The sequence below is a fragment of the Triturus cristatus genome, chromosome 6 (assembly GCF_964204655.1).
Source record: "Triturus cristatus chromosome 6, aTriCri1.1, whole genome shotgun sequence".
NCBI classification, from domain to species: domain Eukaryota; kingdom Metazoa; phylum Chordata; class Amphibia; order Caudata; family Salamandridae; genus Triturus; species Triturus cristatus.
Window position 1 is genome coordinate 142,616,744 of NC_140589.1, and position 22,689 is coordinate 142,639,432.

Genomic DNA, 22,689 nt, shown 5'->3' on the forward strand with positions numbered 1-22,689 from the left:
GATATGACGGCTTTGCACATAGCACACTGCTGTTAGGTATGAAGAACGTTCTGCTTCACAAAATTATTGAATTCAGACATTTAGCCATATGATCACAGTCCTTTACATATGGCTTTTCCCCATAGGAATTTATCACGTTGGTGATCTTGACTGGTGTTTCCAATCTGGTCTTTACATTAACATCAAAGAATGTTTGGTGAGTGCCATTTAAGTAGTTCTTCAACTCTACTTTTGGAAGACAGAACCTACTATAAAAGTGCTCCTGTACAACTAACCATATTTAGTATTAATTTCTAACAATAGCCATCATCAAGTGTCCACTGGCTTATGTTATTGTTGCATCTACAGCGTGATATCTTCTTTGCAGATTGGTAATGCTACTGAGGAGACTCCATGTCGCACCTTCTCTCGATGCCTATTCTGTGAAGATATTTGGCTGTCCTCTTTGCCACCTTCCTGACCTAATCCAGTGACAGACTTATTTTATTTATTTTTCTCGACAGATTCTGTGAATTCTCAAGGTCCGAACTGAATGATTTAAGTATCCCTCCTTCCACTTTAGGGTTTACTCTATGATGCATATTTAAAGTTTCCCATACCATTAATACATCAAGAAACAACCTTGAATGTAGGTCAAAAAGGTTTCTGATGTTTGATGGCTGTATATAATGGTAAGCCAAGGAAGTCAGGCTCTAACATGAGAACCTATGCCACACTGAAATCCATTCCTACCTGTGAGCCTTTCAGCAGATGTGGTGCCAGTAATTAAAGTTAATGAGCTCTAGAAGGCTCACAATAGACACATATGATACGGTAGCTGCCAACGGCATTAAGTGTTTGGAGCGACACAATGCACCCTCATGCCCTAAATGAATCTCCCTAAGCAGTCCATTGCTAGATTTTCTACTCTTCTCACTGAATTAATCCGCTACCTGGTCCCCTTGTTGATCCACGAAGAACAGAATTACTGCTTTACTTTGTAAAGATTTGACTTTTGTGACTTCTGAGGCTGCACGCTTATCTTAATGTGCAGACAATCATTGTACTGTACCTGTCTTTTAGCCCCATATCTTTATCTTCCTACTAGTAACTTTTTAAATAAGTTTATGTTCTGCCTTATTTCTTTTTTATTTATCTACATGTTTTTACATTTTTATGACGTTCATTCAAAGTTTGCCAAGAACAAACACATTATCTCATACATTTATAGTCTAATTTTTCAGCAGCACATTACACAAAGCATCATCTGAACAGGACCCAAATGACATTGCATGTCCCCATACAAAAGAAAAAAATAGATTTCCCATGCTTGCAACCTCGCCTGTAGCTCGCTACTAATTGTGCTCGCTGGCTATTTGACATCTCCTCTTAAGGTGGAATAACCCCACGACCAGCAATAATTCAGGAGGTCTGGGCTCTGGGCCAGCCAGTACATCTCTCTTAACAAACGTCTGGAAAGGTGCCCAGATTTTTTTTAATTGCACCATTTCATCTGTAAAGTGTCGCTGTTTGTCTTTCTACTGAATATGAATATCCTAGAATTTGTTCACCACAATGTCGTGGTGGTAGGATCAGCCTTTTTGCATTTCTGTGCAATGGTCAATCTGGCTGCCAGCAGCAGTTGTGTTGTGAGTTTCTTGTCCTTCCTCATCTGCATGGCCTAGTAGAGCGTTCAAGGGATTCATTTGGAATTGGATGTTACTAATATGTTTAATAGATGACAGGACATCCCTCATTCTACTGCGCCTCCAAAATGTCAGATCCTCCATGTATCGCCTTGAAACGCACTGGTGTCTGGTACCATCTCAACATTAGTTTATATGTGCATGCCTTATATAGGGTACAGATGGATGACTCGGCTGCTCTATGCCAGATCAACGTCCACTCACTTTCAGAGCCCGAAATCAAGATCCTTCACCCACTTTTTGGTGTAGGTTAAGTGTTGCAATGTAGTACTTTCGTCTAGTACCCTGTGCAGTCGGGACACTGCATGTGACGTGTCTCCCTCTATAGATAATTACCCTCTATTGCTAGTGATCTCCCTCCCCCACTCTCCCCCATTGATCGTTGTCTATCACAGGACCAGAGCCGCGGCAGGCATCGTTCTCTCTCAATTCATTCATACCGGGTCTGGTAGCTCAGTGGACTAATGCATCTGCTGCAGGGTCCTCTGTTCGACCTCATGGTCACAGGTTCAAATCCCGGCGGGTCCACTCAGCCTTTCATCCATCTGAGGTCGATAAAATGAGTACCATTGAGTTGGGTAACAATAAACATCTGTTATTCAGCGCCAAGATACCTGTAGTGGTGAACGTGCGCTTTACAAATACACATGTTATGTTATGTTATTCATTTGCGCACAGCTCTCTGCTTTTGAAACAGTCACCTTTGTACAACAGACTGATTCAGACATGGCGGGCTCAAAATCTGGATTGGCGACCACTGGGGTTGGGCGAGCAGAAAGGTCGGTGTGCTCCTAGTCCACACAGCCTTATTCCAACAAGCTAGAGTCGTTTTGGTGGAGGACCTTGAAGCCTATGGACTCTTGGGAGGGCACAAAACCTGCTGCAGGGGAACTCTGATCACTGCTCCTGTTCACTGGGTCAGCGCTGGAGCTAGTCGAGATCCAGATCTTCTCCTATATATTCTTCAAGGTGTCTAGGGGGAAGATTATTGGCAGCCTTCTACACATGTACAGCAGTCTAGCTATAAAGTTCATCTTGACTCAGTTGAGCCTTCCTATACAAGAGATCTCGAGTCTCCCCTTTCGATCTTTATATTGCCTATCCGCTGGGGTGGGACGTTGATATCATATAGATCACATATTCTGGGGTTGATAGTCACTCCCAGATATATAATCCCTATTGGGGTCCACTTGTCGCAGAGTCATTGTTGTGCTTTCTTCCACTGCAGTGCAGACTGCCATGACTGAAATGTTTTTAGCTCTAGCAATAAAGCTGGGAGAGCGGTAGGATGGGTCAAGAAACAAAAAAATATCTGCAAACAATGGCAATTCCATATGCCCCGACTGTGAAGGTATGCCTGTTATATCAGAGTTCGCTATTACTTTTCGCTGTAAAGGTACCATTGTCAGGGTTCATATTGATGATGAGGATGGGTAACCCTGTCTCATTCCCCTCGCTAAGACAGTCGGTTCAGAAAGGCATGATCTTAACCGTAGTCTGGTAGAGGGTCTATCAAAGTTAGCAAGGATCGGCCTTTGGGCCAACTCCAGCTTTAACCGGGATGTTTTTTAAGATATTCCAAATTTCCCCGATCAAAATTAAATTGTAGTGGGCACCTTCTGCCAGGATATCTGTTTCCTCCAGTAATACCACATCAGCACCCTTTGATATTAGCCAGCTGTGGAGCGCTTTTCACTTCATCGAAGTGTTTAAACATTGGACATGAAGGGTTCGTACATTCAGGGTTTGGGCCTCATCTGGACTCATTTATAGTTGACAAGTTTACTGTTCGCTGCTGCTTCTGAAATGATTTTGCTTCCCTCACTTTCAACACTTAAACAGGTGTTAATGTAAAGCATACCGGTTATACTCAATAACATACTACATAGCTCCCTCCCTCAGGAGGTGAGGTAGGTGTCTCTGTTTCCATTTGTAAATTGTCTCTTGCCTGGCTATAATTATATTTGAATGAGAATAAACTACGTTCAACAATTAAGAAAAAACAGGAACATTAAACTTCACACCCTCTAAACAATGTTTACCAAGTGCAATATGTGACTCCCTGAAAACAGGATGGGACGTACCGACATTGTGTGTATGTTGATCATCTCAGCCCTCTGATAAGGGCAAACCTCTTGACAGCCAGGGGCAATGCCATCCCATGGGTAACTGTCTGCCCCAGCGTAAGCAGAGAGTTAACTAGGAACGAAAGAGAAAGAGAGTGGGCGGTCACAAGGAGAGGACTCAATTCCTCCAGTCAAGGAACACCATTCAAATTTCAGCAATCCAGTGGGATACAGCCCTAGCCACATCTTTGTGCAATGACAAGACTTTGTAAGAAAGTAGATCACCATCAGACAATCCGCTTACTCAAGCAAAGAAAAAGACTTTCAGTCCTGGCACAGGCCACCCATGTCTCTATGATCAAGGCTTTAAAAGTGCAATTCCTTCTTATTGGGTAGAGATTGAAACCCACTTATCATCTAAGGTTAAGGAGAAGCCGGGACAGATAGTCCCATCTACAGGGGATCTTCTGGGCCCTCAAGTGGTCAGTTGCCATTTTCAGGGATTTCCTTATTGTAAGCATCAACGTGGAGCCATCCTAAAAAAATCCTCTGAATCCCTATTGAATCCGTTTGTCTGTCAAGCTTCATAACGATGAATAATCTTTTTCTTGAAGTAATGAAATTGAGTCCAGACATCCAGAGTCAAGTTGTTTTTAGTCTGGTAGACTCGGGCCTGATTAGCAAAGGTGAACTTAAACTTTTGTGAAAGTTTATGATTTTGGGGGGAATTTTACACCTAGTTTCTTTATGACTGCGGAGTTTCTGCACATAAAAAGATAGGCATTTGTGAAGATATTACTCGTAAAATGAATTCCAAAAAATCATAATCATACACAAAAGTGTATGTTTGCCTTTGTGAATCAGACCCTCTGTGATTTCAGCCAAGCCCAGTAGCTGAGTTATCTGACACCGAAACAGGTTCTATACATATTGTTGCAGATCTCAATCTGTAACTGAATCTGGAATGTCTCTGCTCCTCACATTAGTCCCTAGTGACTGGTTTCTCCATCATCCACCTTTTGAGTTAAGGATTAATATTGTTTATCCAGCTCATCTACTCATATGGCCAGCACATCTCGCTTGTGAGCTTTCTCAGCTACAGCCACTTCCATGTGCTACACTTTGTTTTCAACTTTTTGTATGGTATGGTTTATTTTGGAGATTGATTTGGCAAAATCTTGATTGAGGGAACTCATTTCTCTCCTAATTTCTTCTAACAGGAAGTGAATGTCCCTTCTCGGAGCAGGTGAACCCATGTCACCTTCAGCACTTATTACTGGTGGGTGTACGTTCCCAGAACCAGTTTAATCAGCTGATTCAGGTGGCCCAGACTGAGATTTCTGAGAACTCGGAAGGTCTTTGATAGACTGGGCCTTCGGTGTCTTATCTCTGGCTGCCTCCACTGGATAGACTTAAGACTGCTGTCTTACTGTCTAAAACAAAAATGAGCACCTGTTCTATAGGCCCAGATCTCAGCCACAAATTACTATTGTTTAGGATATCTGAACCCCGTACCTCATGGAGGAAACACCTCTGTGATGTAAACTTAAGGACCCCCTGATCAGCGTCTGTACAGTGGTACAAGGCCTGCATTCCTAGCCCTGCATGCTAACCATGCTGTGTCTTCCCTTATGTTTAGAACCGTGTAGGTAAGCGTAACATTTGCATTCGACGAAAGGTTTATGCCGGTGCTGGTCTGCATCCTGGGAAAGACCATCTACCTATAGTGACAGTGACCAGTGAAAGATTTGCGGAACATCAGCCCTCAAAGGCAGATCGCCAACGTGCTAAGATAGATTGATGCCAAGATACACATTTGACAAGGAACGAGGGGGTGCGGACCTTGCAGCCGTGTGGCTGCATTCCTGGAAGTGCCCTGAAAATGGTTATCCCTCTACGATTAAGAGCTTAAGAGGAAGAAGTTCCTTGCTCTGGGACCAGATAGCACATTCATTTTGGCCTTCTTAAATCAATCATTATAGTCATCTTGTTAAACGGCAAGCTGACTGCATACTGATATACTTGATGCCTCTGCAATGGACACCGCTAAGGACCTTCAACACTGCAACGGTAAGAGTCCTGGAACCATTGTTGACAGACAACATAGGCGCTCACAGTCTTCAAAAGACTCGGGCAGTGACTGTCAAGAATGATCAACATAATGGCACAGGATCTAGAGACAGGGACAAATCCCAATCCTCCTTGAAAGATAGGGAACCACAACCAACACAGAACACACATCGCTTACGTACTACTGGAAATTCTTCTCTGGACAGTTCACACTTTTTTGTAGATGCACTACTAGTCAGAATCAGGCATCTTCTGTGAATCCTTTATTGAATAGCAACCAACCCTACCACTCATGTTATCATGTGGCTGTTGTTACTTTAACAAACTGGGAGTTAAGGTCCCACTATCTGTTTGGCTGGGCTTTGCTCACGCTCACAGATTTTCAATCCTGTAGTTATTATCTATACATTGACCAATTGTTTGCAGATATACTTGACCCTACATTTCCTCTGCCATATTACACTTTTTACATATTGTGCTGCTCTGACCTCCATCACTACACTCTCATCACATCACCGCTAAGACCCAATGTCACCTCAACTCATAGTGAAATTGTGATATCGGGATTGCCTTTAGCAATGGCCAAAGATATGAACTGTGATACAATCTCGACCCTAAAACAAACAAATCACTTTGAAATGCTAAAGCTAATAATGGATCGTGTCACGATGTTGGCCAGATCGCTTGCAGTCTCATCCTATGAAAACCCTCCTGATAAATCAAATTCAACATACTTACACCTTGTTATCGGTACAACTGAGCCAACAGATCCTCAAGGTCTCAACATCGGCCTCAGAAGTGACACCTTTCATTTAAAAAGCTGACTAGAGACCTTATCCATGGATCCCAGGAAAAAACTAGGGCTGTACATGAATCAGTCAGAGTAATCAGTGCAAATACCCAAGCAGCGAATAATGTAAACCAGGAAAGTTACAAAATCGAGTATCACAACCAAGAAAAGGTCTGAGCCAAATTAATGTATGCAATTTCAATCCGTAACGGAAAGGCGTTCTGGACGCTGGTTGGTGAGGGTTCCAGGAAATAGCTATAGCTAAATGATCTATTATATCAAATGATAAATGGGAACCTCATATCAAGATGCTGTATACATCGATGATTATTACTTTGTTCGAAGGCCAAACAGTCTTGTACATTTCTCATTCATCTCCAAAGAAGAAAAAGTAAAACTAATTAAAGGTTCTCTTGCATCAAAAGTGCCTGGAGGAAATGGCATACCTATTGACTTGGTTAAATTAGATATGCCATTTTGGAGCTCATTATTATATCAGCTATTTTTAAATGTCATTACGACCAACAAGGTTCCTACAACAGGAAAAGGTGCAATTGCTCATCCAATATATAAAAGAGGCCCCAAACAAGATCCATTGAGTTATCTCTTAATAGCCCTTTTGGACTTTGAAGAGAAACTCTTTACAAAACATCTACTAACCATTCTGGCAGATAGGGCGGGCAACAAAACTAGGCTTAATACTGCTGACTCAAACGGGCTTCCGCTCAGGCTGTTTGACCCTCGATAACATTGTTGCATTGACACTTACTTGCAAAAAATCTCTTAAAAATGAAACAGCTCTGTATGCCTGTTATGTGGGCTATTCCACTGCTTCTGATAAGGTAAACCGTCAAAAATTGTGGACCAAACTTAGAAACTGTTACACTTCCTTGTTAAATTGCACACAGACACTTGGCTGCAAGTAAGACTCTCCACGAATAATACCCTGTCATCTAAATTTCATACAGAGAATGGCTTGAAACAAGGCATCTGGCTCCTTTATGATTTTCTTTATATAGCGTAGATTTCCTTCACACAGAACACTGATTACTAGCCAACTGGGAAAAGGAAGGGTTGACTCATTTGGCCTATACTGATGACTTGGTAATATTGTCACAAACCCCCAAAGGGCTACAATATCTTTTAAACTAGTTAAATGATTTTAACTCAGAGAATGGTTTAATTGCTAACCTATCAAAAACTAAGATCATTGCATTTAGGAAGGAAATAAAGACTGCATCCGGAGTATTAGGTTGATGCTCCAATTGAAATTGACAACCACTATGAATACCTTTGAGTCATGATTGACAATAAGTTTTCGTCGATGAATCATCTGTCAATTGAGAAGATTTAATATAATACAATTTCTAAATCCATAATGAGATTTTCAAAGTTATTTGGAGGCAAAGCAATCAAATCATTGCTAAAAGCACTAAGTATGAAACGTAAGCCTTTATTACTTTATGTATCACCTGTTTTAACTAGTAAGGCTATATAAATCCTGGAAAATATCTGCATACAGTGTTTATGAAATCTTTTGCATCTTCGCACAGCCGCCCCTGACTGTGCCATCAGGCTAGAGTTGAACCTAAAATCTCTAACATCACTTCACTATGGGGCCATTTCTAACTATCTTTGCTACTGTGCGGGGATGGAAACCTCCTCCTTAAAATCCTTCATTTACTCAGAACTGAAAAGAACTTCTTACAAAGACATGGATCTGAATGTTACATCATCAAACAAGGTCCTAGAAATCCTAAATTAACTTGATTTGGAGTCATTAGTGAAGTTAAGCTGAGTTTCTCATGAATGTACCCTAAAAAGGGCTGTACTTAGCAGGCAGAGGGCGAATGACCTGGTAAAATTAAAGAAATACGAAGATATGGATCTAGTTATAGAAACCTTTGCTCTTTTGGATCAAGATTACATTAAGACCGCGCTACCCGGTCATCTCAAATTGAAATATTTAAGGGTCAGACTGTTTTAAATTCCTATCTATGTATTTGAGGGAACTTGGAATCGAGTGTTCAAAAGAAAGACTGCATGTCGACTCTGTGGCTATAAAATGGAAACACTCATGCATATACTGTGTATTTGGCCAAAACGTTTGTATTTAAGAAAACTATCCTTATGTCTGATTTTTAAGGATGCAAATATAAGGTGTACTCCAGAGGCTGTCAACTACAGTATCATACTTCAAGATATTTCTTTTATTATAAAATTACTGACATTTTTATACCATTCCTATAAAATGTTAGGGTCTTTTGCTAGCTAATTTTAACCATATTGCTTATCTTATATTTGTGACCCATACAGAATATTTTATTTACTTTTTTAACTTCTATTCATGACGACAGTAAATATATTCTCACTTTTTTATTTATTATTGTAATCCAAGTGATTAATGCAATACAATTCTATTAATAATAAAATTGGGAAAGTTAACACCACTTTTATTCTTGGGTAACTTTAGTCTAGCTAAGGATATGCATGCTCCTTTCCCATCCCACAGGAATTTAGAAAGTATTTTATCATCTGTATTTAAAAGAACGGTTTAAGAATTTTAATCAATAAAATTGTGTCTATGCATCCCTACCTGGAGAGGTATGAAAGTGGCCATTTTTGGGTGAGATTTCAAATTGTTGAAATCAATTAGTCAGTATTTGTTTTTACATTACCCTGAAGTGAATTGAAATGCCATGTACCCAAGTATTTAATTTTTGATGTGTTCCAAGATAAACCAACTTGCTTAGAAGGGTCTTTGACACAATATTTATTGAGAGGGAGGGCCACAGATTTCCCAATATTGAGTTTATATTCGGGAATTTTTGAAAATGTATCCAGCTCTTTATTAAAAGTAAGCAATTCGTGATGTGGTTCTGACATGAACAATAAGATGTTGTCTGCATAAACTGTTACTTTAATATGTTGATCCTTAAAGCGAAAACCTGTGAAATGGGTGGAATGTTTAAGTTGAATCAAAAAGGGTTCTAGGCCAACATAAAAAGTGATGGGAAAAGTGGGCATCCCTGTCTAGTTCCTCTTTGTAAAGGAAAATATTAAGATTGAACTCCCATTAACAAAACAGACAATTTTTTTGCAGAATATAGTTAAGAGATGAAATTTAGAAACTGCAGATGAAATCCATGCCACTTCAATGCCATAAGAAAAAGCCAGTTAATTATGACAAAGGCTTTTTCCACATCTAATGTAATTGCATCTAAAGAGTGTTGTAATTTAGATGCTCTGTTTATATTGTTAATGAAAGTACGGGAATTAGCGACTATATTTCACCCTTGAACAAATCCAGTTTGTTTAGTTGCAATGATATTCAGTAACAATGAATCTAATCTTAAAGCTAAAGCTTTGGCAACAATGTTGCAATTAATATTTATAAGGGAAATAAGCCTGTAATTCTGACATAAAGAAGGATCCTCATCTTTTATTTTATTAGGTTGCGTAATTCAAAGAGAAACAAAATAGCGGTCATCGTCACCAGTATCAACCACACTCGACTTCTCAAATGGTGTTCTGGGAGTAGTGAGTAATGTAACTTAACAGGCATACTAAGCTTGCAAGTGCTCTGCCGGCTGACATGCAATGATATAACAATTGTGCAATCCAATGTGTCCGTTCAAGGAAGGGCATGTAAGGGCATACTAGTAGATTACCATTCTGGTAATACATTTAATGGTGCCAAGGCAAGGAAACAAGTAGTTTTAGGTTCTCACTTCTCTCTGACCTTTCACATTGTTCTTTTAAAGAGACAACACATCTGTTTTCTAATGCCTTGACCTAGGCCTCTGTCCCCACCAGTAGGGGGTAGTTTAGGAACATGTCAAAATACACACTACCCCAAGAGAAGAAATCATTGCGAGACATTTTCAGACTCCGCTTTTATGATAATCGAGAGTTAGTGACCTTTGACAGTGCTCTGTTCCACATGAAAAGTGTATTGGAGAGTTGCAATGAGACGGTAGAGACGAGACAGGAGAGCCGAGATCAATATCTAGGTTTAATGATTGCACACACAACCCAAGCCACCCTAGTTCTTAATACTGGCAGAGTGATAGCTGGTCTCAAGCAGCACTATTCTGGGCCAAGCTCCCTTTGTCATTAATAGGATGCTCCTCTCTAGTCAATAGAGTAATGCAGCCATAATGCGCATATGTCTTGCCCAGCATGATTGTATGGTTCCAAAATCAGTATTCCGTACAAGATACAAGATTACGTGATGGTATAATATAGTATAGTTTGTGGCGGAGTTCAAGGCCGAGAATTGCTCTGGCAGCCTTGAGGAGGCAGTATTTTGCATTACTCATGCAATACAAGTGGATTGTTTGAATGTTGAACTTGAAGCTGAGAAGTATATATGTCGGAAGATATGTTCCAATGAGAAGAACTGAATTATCTGCACACATGGACTGGTTCATTCAACGACCCACATATGGGAACAATATAGAGTTGGAGTGGGCGACGCCTTGGCGTATCGTGGTGGGAAACCACTGTAGGGTATACCTAAATGTTTTAATCTTACAATAGAAGCTGTAGTCACAACATGGCTGCTGGAGTTGCTGTACAGAAATGGGACACTTGTTTGAAAATGATAGGTTCACAGGATTTGACAAGACATAAATACGGTTCAAACGTTTGGGTGGTCAGTTCTCGGTACATGCATGCCTCTGCAGAGCACAAAATCAGTCTGGGGAGAATTCCATGCGAAACCAAGAGTCATGTGTACTGTGTGTGCTTTTGAACTCACGTATGAGAAGACCACCATGAATGCCCCCTCTAGTGGTGAAAGACATATGAGATGTGGAGAATTCCGTAGTTGTTGACTGAGACAGAATGGCAAATGGCGGGATGACGAACGTTGTCAGGCAACACACATTGAAATTCATACAATGTCGTGTTTACATAAACCCATTTGACTCCTGTTGTATTTCACAAGTTCTACCAAAGAGGGCTGCAGCTGCCCCAGATACTGACTGTGTTCCTACAGCCTGGGCCTCCCCTCTAATAACTGCTCACTAGAGGAAAGACATTGGTAACAATGTGCACAGTTGTGAGGCATGTGACCCAGACGTGTGCTACACACATGCAGAAGGGGACATTGTGGCACATATTTGCTGCCCTCTGTAAGTTGCTGCCAGGAAAGTATACCCGGTACTTTTCTGAAGAAATGACAGAATGGTGGGCAAGAGTGGACCGTGGCAGAGGAGCTGCTGATGTGGAAAAGCTGCACCGGCCCTAATGCAGCAGCTGAAATAAACAGTGGGTGCCACTGCTGAGAACACACAAATCTCTCCAGGTGTGATGTGTCCATAGCCTTGGTTAATGCAAGGGTTGTGGAGAAAGTATATTAAACTAGGCTCATGAAAACAGCTACCTGGGAGTAGTGCTGCACTTGTGGTGTGCTACTGTTCTTCCACTAAGCACCTTCTACTATGTTATGTTTGTTTTTAATTTATTTAAAAATGTTTTTAAAAATGAGCCGTATACTGAGGGATTCAGCTCCTGGTCCATTAGTGACTCAAGGTGAGCAGATTTCGCCCTTTAATTCCGCCCCTTGAAGCAAGACTGGTATTCTGATTGGAGGCAATTCTGTCCGCTGCTCTCAACAGGTGAATGCATTAATTAACACACTTCTAAACGTCATATGCGATAGCTAAATAAAAAGTTCCCAGAGCCTTTGATTCGTCTTTCGACTGGATGCCTCATGGCGTTTGACCTACAAGTCACTAATGGCACTAACTAAAATTCAGGCCAGCTATGTTTTACCAGCCTGAAGAACTACCTACGTATCGTGACGTAAAGTTTCACTTCTGTTAAGGACATGAAGGTGAGAATCTGGCATTGCACTCCTTCATCCATCCATTTTCCAGCAGTCTTAACAGCTCAACATTAAACCATCATGGATCCAAAAAACTACATTTCCCAGAAGAAGAAATAACATCAACAGCGCTGAGCACCAGTCACGAGGCACAGTCCTGTCTATAGTGTCCCTCGCTGCCGCCATTTCTTTTCAACTTGAGATTGTCACCATTACATTATTCCGTTTTTTGGTTAGCAGTTGTTGCAACAAAAGTCTTTTATTTAAAACCCACAAACATCAAAATAATATATTTACTACTCCCTACAAAGCAACATTTTCTCGATGGATGGGCTCATTAAAATCATAGGAGGGAGAGAATTCGCGCCTCCGTCTCTTTGATAGAACTGACAAGTCCTGATTGGTATTTTTGAGTGCAGATTCATCAGCTACCACCAGGCACCGGGCTGGATCCTGAGCGTTCTTCAGCAATCCTCCTGTGTGCTGGTGGATGGCACCGTGGGGCTCCATAGTGACCCCAATCCGCCTCGAAGGTGACGGTGCAGAGCTGCATTTAAGTGCCACCGCTGTGTGCTGACATCTTTTAGTTTCTCTCTGCGGCATTCGATGTGGCCCCGGACCTCAACAGTCTGAGCATTTGTCCTTCGTCAGGCTTCCACTTCAAATGGACATCATATCTAAGCAGAGCAGGGTCTCCACAGCCTCCACCTGCATGCATGGAGATTGAGCAGCGGCAGCTAAATGTGTTTCACCAGCTGACCAAGGCGTTGATGCCATTGTCGCGGCTAGACAATGAAGCCAATCTATGTAGGGCACTCTGGCCAAATGCCTGGTGTCGTGCTGGAAACTCTGGCCCCTTACAAGTCAAACTTTCTGATGTTCTCTTGTTTGTTCTTTTGTTATCCCAACAAGACTTTGCAGTAGACGCAGTGAAAATTTATTTGTGGCCACTTTCAGCCTTTCTGTGTTTACCTAACCAACCCTATTTGTTTAACTCTCCAGTTGCGATGCATATTGTAAAAGGTTTGACTCACATGTTTCCCCCCAAGCCATTTGTAATGCTTCAATGGGATCTTAACTTGATATTTCCATTTCTTGCGTGCAATTCCTTTAAGTCTATGCACAGGTATCACAAGAAACCGAAGGAAAGTAGCTTGTTATTCCGTTATAAGACTTATAGAAGTTTTCATTCTGTGGCAGGAGTGCTGGCGAGGGGTTTGCATGTTTAAAGCTTACACACAGCCAGAAAAGCCAAACCATTCACCACCATAAAATAATACTTCTTCAAAGGTAGAATTTATCAATCAGTGTGGTTTTTCAATAATCTCTTCTACTCTGCTGCCTGAGAAAAAGTCCTTGGATGTCCTAGCCTCTCTCACAGAGTGGGCCCTGAAGCAGGAACCATCAATTCCAGCCTCAGCTGTGACTCATCAAAACCATTTGGCAACAGTTGGAGAGAACCTTACCCTGAAAGATTTCCTGATCGACATCAGGAGCTACGCACCCTCGCTGGGTGTAGTTTAGCCGTCGTGGACTCCTCTGCCCACTAACACCTCACAGCAGAAAGCCTTGGAGAACCACCAGGATAGGGCATGGTTCAAGTGTTAGACTGGGTTCGTCTGGCTGTGGTAAATATGATCCCATATGGGGTATAAATGCTGCTGGGCAAATCCAGTCCCTGACAACCGACACCCTTTTACAATATATGAGGCACAGCAACAATGCAACCTTCACTGAAAGCTACTGTCTGGACAGGAACCCGTTTTGTGGTCATGAAAGTAACAGGTTCAAAACTAAATTGACCTCCCAAAGTTGTGAGGGTTTGACTGGCTGAACCCCTGCATCAGTTTGCGCCTCGGTAAGGCGTATGCTGTAATCGCTGAAGGCAAGGCATTAATGGACCTACAAGCCTGACCCAGCTAACAAAAAATTCATGACTTGAACAAGTTTGGCCCCATGGGATCTCAACATTTTTCCAAACACCAACTAGACCACCATTTCCAGGCGGACATATATCTTTTAGTTATACTGGCCTGCCAGGACGTTTAGATGATAATTTTAGCCTGTTCGAAAAATCCTGGGATTGACCATCTACCCCATGCTATCAGGCTCAGGGTCTTGTTCACGACTAACTAACACGACTGCCCTAGACAGTCCATCATTATTAACTGAGACTGTGGAAGTAGGATCAGAGCGTCCCAGGATTGTTCTATTAGCACTGGAAACCAGAGCTGTCACCTACAGAGCAGAGTAACTAGGATTACCAACACGTTCTGGGTTATCCCCTGAGTTACTACTCTCATCATCATAGCAAAGGAGTATAAGGTATCATTGCAGGCTTCCAACTGTCCTGGAAGAACACATCTGCCGCTAAAGTCTCTGGCTCTCATCGCCTGCTAAAATACTTCTGCAGCTGAGGCATCAGGTTAGAAACAAACAGATCCACCTCGCAGGGGCCTCACCTAGATAGTGCCTTGAAGACCAAAGGAGCAGGCATCCAGTTGCAAGAATCCCTCAAGTTTCAACCCATCACTACATTTTTTGCCTCGGAAAATACTGTTCAACCTGTGGCATGGAGTATCCAGGCAAAACTGCAAAAAAACCTTTGGAAAGTTCAATGTGTAGTTGGGGCATGGCCCTCCTGGGGGGTTGAAGTACTTGTCTGCAGAGGTGGTGCCCATTCCCAACAGTGCCCAGCAGGTAGCCTGTTCTAAAGTTAAACATTTCACTATGAAAGACCCCGCCAGCAGTTTCAGACAATTTGTGGGTAACTTCAACTTTTCAGCAGGGCACTTTCTCCCTATAGCGATGTCTCCACATCTAGCTCCCCATCCCCTCTGGCTGGCATCTCACTTTAATGAGGTCTTTTTCTGTCCCGCTAGTCGGCCCTGCCATTCCTGGCTTCTATGTTATCCTGCAACCACTGGAGCTCTGTCTTGGCTTCCTCGATCAGTTAGGAATACCTCACACTTTCTGCAGGTGGGCGGGCATCAACCTCTGACAGGCCGGTAATGAAAGGGACCTGGGACAATAGGCTGAACTTAAGAGGATAACAGTCAGACCCTCCTGGCTGGCTTGCACTATGGGATGTGGCTGAAAGAAAGGACTTGGAGCTTGAAAACAGGGCCTGTTACTGAAATTGCAAGAAGTGATGTGGGCTCCGAAGATGGGCATCGTTATATAGGCGTCCTGGTAGTCCAATCTGAGCATCCAGTCCTTAGGAGAAGAGGGCGTCCCTCAGGAGAGGAATCTCCCTCCAATTTTAAATGGCATTAACTAACCTATTGTGGAATTCCTTGAGATTTATTACTGGACAGAATTCTTCTCATTTTCCTCCACCGGGAACAGCTTGCTCAGAAAACCCCCTTGTGTGTATGTGGCACTGAACAATGGCTCCTTTGGCATCTAGGTCCCTACCTGTGCATCCACTAGAGTGCATCTTTCCTGAGAAAGGACCAGCAAGAGTGGAAACTGCTAGTGCTTCAGGGAGCCATAAAACTCGATGAAAACCTTCCATGGTCTGAAAACCCATGCACCCTAGATTTTACATGGGACGCGCTAGAACAAAGCATGCCATCCTTCACGCAGAGCTAAGTAGGAAACATGGATATGCCCTACAGGGGCGTAGCTTCATGGGGTGGGGGGGTTCGGGGTGTTACATGCTCCAAATGAATTTATTTTCCGGAAATAGTTGGGTACAGGTCCTTTCAGTTGGGTATGGTGAGGTGTCTGTCGTATTTCCCCAGGAAATTTTACAAACACACTGACAAAAGCGCACGCACACACACTCCCTTTGTCTGTGTTGTAAGTCTGAAAAAAATGTTAGTAGGTTTACAAAATACTGTGTTTTCCCACACTTAGTACCTTTACCAATCTGCTTTCCTCTCCCTTTCCACTGCCCCTTAAGCCCCTCTCAGGTGCACTGCCCTCCTATAATGTATTGTTACATTATATGCCAGCATGATTGTTGGAAAATGTGAAGCTCACTCCCCCTTTTTGTCTTACTGACCAAGCTACGCCCCTGAGGCCATATATGAGGAACCTCCAGGGCCATCTAAATCGTCTGTGTGCTTCTCTGCCATAGACACTTCTGGTGGGTAAGAAACCTCTAAAATCTTACTCTGCCTGGAATTGGCCGCCCCTGCTGAATACTTGATTCTTCTAAGAGCCATGAAAGCCTTATTGTCTTGGCAAGTGCTCCCTGCTTCAAACAGCCCCTGCGAACATTTAGAACCCACAGTCTTTTCTGATAAGAGGACTTTGTCTTATTCAACAGCATTAATGCTGAGACAAACTTGCTGAGTTCCTTAAAAAATGGCTCACCAAAGAGGCATTTTACAACAATGGACCGGACATGGAACAGGCCAGTGCCGTAAGCTTATGGCCCACCTTAATTTGGAAGGAATGTCTGCACTTGGTTGAGAGGGGGCAGTTGGCATTGCCCAAAAAACAAATCGCCTTTTGTGCCTCCCCACAACAGGATCTGAGATGGAATCATATTGTAGAAAATCCTTGACCTCCTCAAGCATTCTGATATATCAAGGATCTTAACAAACTTTGACTGGAATGTCACATTCTTTCTGCTGATTTCTGGCATCAGCATCACTCTGCCATCCAACAAGGCTTCTAAATTCTGCCAGCCACATACAGTGACACCTTCTCCACTGGCACCGATTCAGAAGACCTAGGTATTCCAGCTCCAGCATATCCAAACCACAATCAGGGTCCCCATCTGCTTCAGATAGTGGGATCCCTTAGCCTGCAGGGCTCCTCATTTGGTGGCTGGGTCTCGGTTCTTCTTCAAAGAATCGAGTTGTTAAAATCAGTTTTGAAATGGGCCCTTCTATGGAAACAGCTCAGACCTTTCATCAGCATCTGGTGGAAGAGTAACAGGCACGAGCTACATGCAGTCCTTAAGGAGGTGTCTCAGAGACTTTCAAAGGCATCGAGATGACTGGTACCATCACTTCTCATCTTTGGCCTTTACAATATGCTATTGTGCCCTCAAACTCGTGGGATTCATTGGTGACGGGATATTGGGAAGATCCTCATCTACTGGAGAGATTCTGGGTTGCGTGCCACAAAAAATTAGAAGCTGCCTTCCCAGGAGCTCTAGGGCTTCCTCCACTGCCCTCTTGATAGAGGAGGCAATGACCTCAAAGTGGTCTCCCTTGGAGAACAATCCTTTACCCATGTCGTCTTACAGCTCAGCTTTGACTCTCATCTAGTGATTAAAACTCTCTTCCAGTACCTGGGCTACTTCCCAGCAGAGAAACCCGTGTTAGTTGTGTAGGGCTGGACTCTCTGAATGCCCACTCCCACTATTATCCTTTTTTTAGCTTATAACTATGCTGCTCACTAAAAAAGATCCCCCCAAGATGTCATGGGAGGGTTGTGGAAAGCTGTCAATGGCGAGAAGGCAGAGAAAACAGGCAACACCAAAATTGGCTGGATGCCCTGCTCACAAGCTCCTCGCACCTTGGGAAGCTGGCGGTGCTCCCTTTCTATTTATCGGCTACCGAGCTGCGGTGTTCGGCCCCTATGCCACCAGGAGAATGTAGGTTAAACCCCAGTCCCACAGAACCACCACAGCTTCTCTCGCTCTATCAAGGAACAAGAATTCCTGCGCTGCACCCTTGTGCAGCTGCTGCCCAGTCGTCGTGAAGACCTGCACCCAACGGCTGCACAAGTGGATCCTCAGCCACATGCCCAGAAAACACGCCACCTGGGAAGTTTTCGGGGGTGGGGAAGGAAGAGATGTATAAGGCATGATTCAAATCAAAGTCATGCACAAATGCACAATAGTGAACATCATTTTTAAGCACTAAGTAATGTGTCATTAGCACAAATCTATAAATGAGGAGCGCAAGGCCCAATACTCATCTTGGCTGATGAGCACAAATAAAAGCGAAAGTAGCAAGGATCACTATATTTGGGTTTGTGCCTTGTGATTAGTGGTTTGTGTTGTTGAGATTCTAAATTTATGTTTCTGGGAAATGTTTTTGGGCTACATAATGGTTTAATGTTGAGGTGCTCAACAAGGAATAAAGGAATGCATAATCCTTGCCTCCAGCCATGATGTAGAATCACCAGTCCTGTCCTACCTAAACACCTGGAGGCAACGTAAAGTGAAATGTATAACATTAGTATTATGCTTATGGAGCCTTTTTGCCAACTGACAGACAACACACTTCCTTTATGTTGACAAACATAGCTACACAAAACCTATGAAGACAAAGAATGACCAGATCTTTTGCTGACACACAAGAAGGGGTTGCATGAAGGAGCTTGTTTCAAACTCACACTGGTACTGGATGGCATGACGTCAATGCTCTGCAGGTCTCGCCCTGACTCCCTGTGCTGGAGATGCTGCACACCATACTGTGATCTCATACACATGCTATTGGCGTGTCCTCACTTGCCCCCTTCTGGTCAGCTATGACAGAATCCAACGGCATGACTTCCAATTCTCTGTCTCACTAGCTCGAATTCATGATATAGCAGACATTAATAACCAACCAAATCCCTGATAAGAGGTGGATCACCGCCTCCCTGTCAGTTGCAAAACTATGCATCCTCAGGCCAATGTTGAAGTACAGCTGAACCACCCAGTTCTTGAAGCTGTTTGGTGGAAATTATACATATGGATTGTTCCACCTGTTCACCTACAAACCGCAAGACCAACTTTATCTACTTGACCACTTTTGGGAAACATCTAGCTCAGTCCTATGAGATGCTTACCCTAGCCACGACGTTGCTTGAGCTGGCTAAATACATTGGGCCAAATGCATTTTCAGTCGTAATCATATGTTTACAGCTGAATATACATCATTTACACCGGCCAGGAAATTACAAAGTGATTCCTATCGAGTTTAAATGGACTGACCACTGAAGACTTCTCTGCAGCAAGTCCAGAGAGATCTGCAATTGTAAATCTCATCCTAGCTGTAGGAAGTGGATGTTAAAATGTGTGGTTTGTTTGAAAGTTTGTTGGTATTCACAAACTGAATTGTGATCCCTCTGCACCTTGGGAATGGTCAAAGAAGCAGGGGCTTGCGTGACTCCCCTTCCAGCATGAGCATGGGATGGGGACCAGATCTACCCTGGATTTGCTGGAGGTCTACGGGAAGGGCTTTTTTCACTGGGAAACATGTTTTCTCTTAGGAGAAAAACATATACATTTGCACATTTGATTGCCTTTCACGCTGCGCGGAACAGCAGGCTATAGAGAACTTTGCAAGGAGGGAACAGGTAGCTTTAAAAAAAAAGTTACATGACAGATGCTAAACTATGCCATAAAGACTTACATGGATTTCAGGCACTTGTTTTGTGTATGGTAAAAGGTGTAAAAGTGCATTCAGGTGGTGTTGTAAATCTGTGCCTTTACTCTTTTCTACGTGTATTGAGTCCCTTATCAGCTGATGATTCACGAAGACCACCATATAGGGTAAAATAGACTTTTATTCAGTTATGTACTGTTTCGTTGTTCGCTTTCCCTTTATTAGCTCCTACTGTTTTTTCCTTTGCAGGTCTCTGCTTCTTTTTCCTCTGCAACCCATCTACGTACTGTATTATGCTAATTACAGTAGTCGCAAAATACTGGTTGCAATTTGCGACCAGTATTTTTGAGACCTGTGTGGTATTTTGCAAACTGACCTAATAAGTCGGTATGCAAAATACTGCATTGTAGTGGTTCGCAAGTAGCGACCCACTATGATCTGCTGCCACTACAGGGATGGTGGCCTACTGGAGTCAGCAGAGTACAATGTTTGGGATTACTTTTAAATAAAGCAAACTTTTGATGTAGTATGTGCCTTTTTTCCTTAAAGAAAAATCGGATGCATTTAAAAAAAAAAAAGAAAAGTTTTATTAAAATTTTTTAAGACTATGAAGTGGTCCATGGGACCACTAAGTACTCTAAAAAAAAAATGTGTCAACATTTTTCAAAAGGGAAAGGGCTCCATCCGGTTTATAAATGGGTTATCACTACTTTTGTGTAGTCGGTAAAATATTAATGTTTTGCGACTGGATTCTGGTCGCAAAACATTCATACATCCCATTCCAAATCACTATTTGAAACGGATGCACCGTACACACCCCTCCCAAATACCAATTCAGTATGTAGTTACAAACCCAAGTAAAGATCCACTAACGCGGTACTGAATCACAATTTGTGTTCTGTACAAACCAAAAGGCCATTTTGCAATCGCAAACGGTGCGATTTTGCAAAGTTGCCCCTGTTTAAGCACAAAAACTCATAGGACGTTTGGGCTAAAGTTTTTTGTTTTACCCTCTATCATGACTCGCGTTGTACAATAGGTTCATATGCTGCTTATTTCATTTGATTACTTCTTTACTTAAATTTTAGTTGCATTAGGCATCGTCATATTTCCTTTAGTGTACCTTTTTTAAGAAGAATCATTACAAAAATGCCAGCCTAAAATGTTATTGTTTCTTTTTGTAAATGAAGTACTGTTGATCAGATAGATATTTATGGTTATTCATTGCTCTGATTTTATTTTGGTGTGGCAATGTAACAATGATGATGCATTTTTCATATGTTTCTTTTATTTGTATGCGCTTTGAAGCTCAGTTTTATCTAGCTATACCTAATAAATTAAATAAATTCAATAGAATTGTGTTTCTCATACTCATCCCTTTGTCATATTTAGAATCTGTCGTCCTGGAATCCCGAGGACCCCGAATGCCTCTTGCTGGTTGTGAAAGAGCTTGTTCAACAGTATCATGAGTACCAGTGCAGCCGACTGCGCGAGAGCTCCCGCCTCATGTTTGAGTACCAGACTCTAGTCGAGGAACCTCAGTACGGAGAGAACATGGAGGTCTACGCAGGCAAAAAGAACAACTGGGTAAGATACTCCTAGACTGGTCTTTGTATATCCCATTAATGCTCTATAGACTACATACACATTGAATTTATAGCTTAGAGGCAAAGGCTAGCACACATTATGGATAATTGCGGTCAAATTATATATACGTTCACTAGAAAATGAAGTTACCTGTCACGGGGTGCAGTTCGCCAAATGTCACCTCTTCTTACTGTATATGACATTTGAAGTTATAGGTTGTTGGTATATTTTATTCGGTTTATATTTGCTTTAATACCCAAAACTGTTACCTGTCTGTATATCTAATAGCCAGGATTTGTGCCCGCTGAAATGTTCTTCACTGGTGAGTCTGCCTGCCCTTTTAAGCTTTTTCAAGGCTTACTCGTGCATAACAATAGCAAGATACTACACTATATCTTTGAAAATCCTTTTGCTCCTTACAGTACCTTATTTTAAATAGTGGTCTGCATTAGTATTCCAAATCTATCACTTTGGGCCTGATTATTCAACTCTGCGGTTTCGGAACCCACTGACCTCAGGTCGATGGTCCGAAACTGCAATTGATGTGACCGCACATGGTGCGGTAGCAAACTCCCATTTCCCTATAGGAGCTTGTGCAGCGGTCAGAAAACGGCCGCAGCACAAGCTCCCGTAGAGAAATGGGAGTTACTGTAAATTCCTGTCAGGCACCTCACGGTGCAGGGATTTAAAAAGGGGCACGATCTCCATAGGTGCCCCCCCGTCCCACATCCGTAGGCTGCGGAGAGAAGGGGACCCCTGCTAGGGGCCCCCAAAGTCGCTTTACAGCAGGATTTCCATGTCGGAAAGCCCGACATGGAAAGCCTGTTGGAAACTGAATCATAATCCCGGCGGTGGAAACGCCGACTGTAAGGGATTATGATTGGTTTCCGACTGTTCGACGGGCTCCTTGAGCCTGTCGGATTGACCAGCAGGTTTAAACTCCGACTGCCTTCTTTGTAAAAGGCGGTCAGAGTTTAAACCATGGATGTCGGTCGGAATGCCTCCGACCAGAGGTCGGAGGCTTTCCGACTAACATCCAAATGAGGCCCTTTGTCTTTTTTGCTTCTAATGCATGCTCTCTTTTTGTCAGTGCATAGAGGCCACCAACTTCTTCTGTTCACTGTGGTTGTGCTGCTCAGAGCAATTAACCTAATGCTTACCAACCTGATTTTACCCTCCGATTTCAAATTCCTTCACAATTAGAGAGTTTTGGAATGTACATTTCTTTTTATGCGTACATACGTTATCAAGCTGCACATATTATTTAATTTTCTAAACAGTCATGGACCCCCTGAGTAGGCGTGGCAGACCCCTGGTTAAGACAGCTGGTCGAACATACTCTGGCAATTCGGTTCCTGCCTATGTATGTGCCTGTATC

At 42.6% G+C, this 22,689-nt stretch overlaps 1 protein-coding gene across 4 annotated transcripts in view; it reads left to right on the forward strand.

The window, feature by feature from the left end:
- The window catches only part of BABAM2 (BRISC and BRCA1 A complex member 2), a 922,754-nt gene that overhangs the window by 134,091 nt on the left and 765,974 nt on the right, over nucleotides 1-22,689 (forward strand). For all 4 annotated transcript variants that reach the window (XM_085610363.1, XM_085610361.1, XM_085610360.1 and 1 more), the window contains one exon: nucleotides 21,117-21,311. In XM_085610363.1, the coding sequence (XP_085466489.1) occupies nucleotides 21,117-21,311 (195 nt within the window). The remainder of the gene's footprint in view (nucleotides 1-21,116; nucleotides 21,312-22,689) is intronic.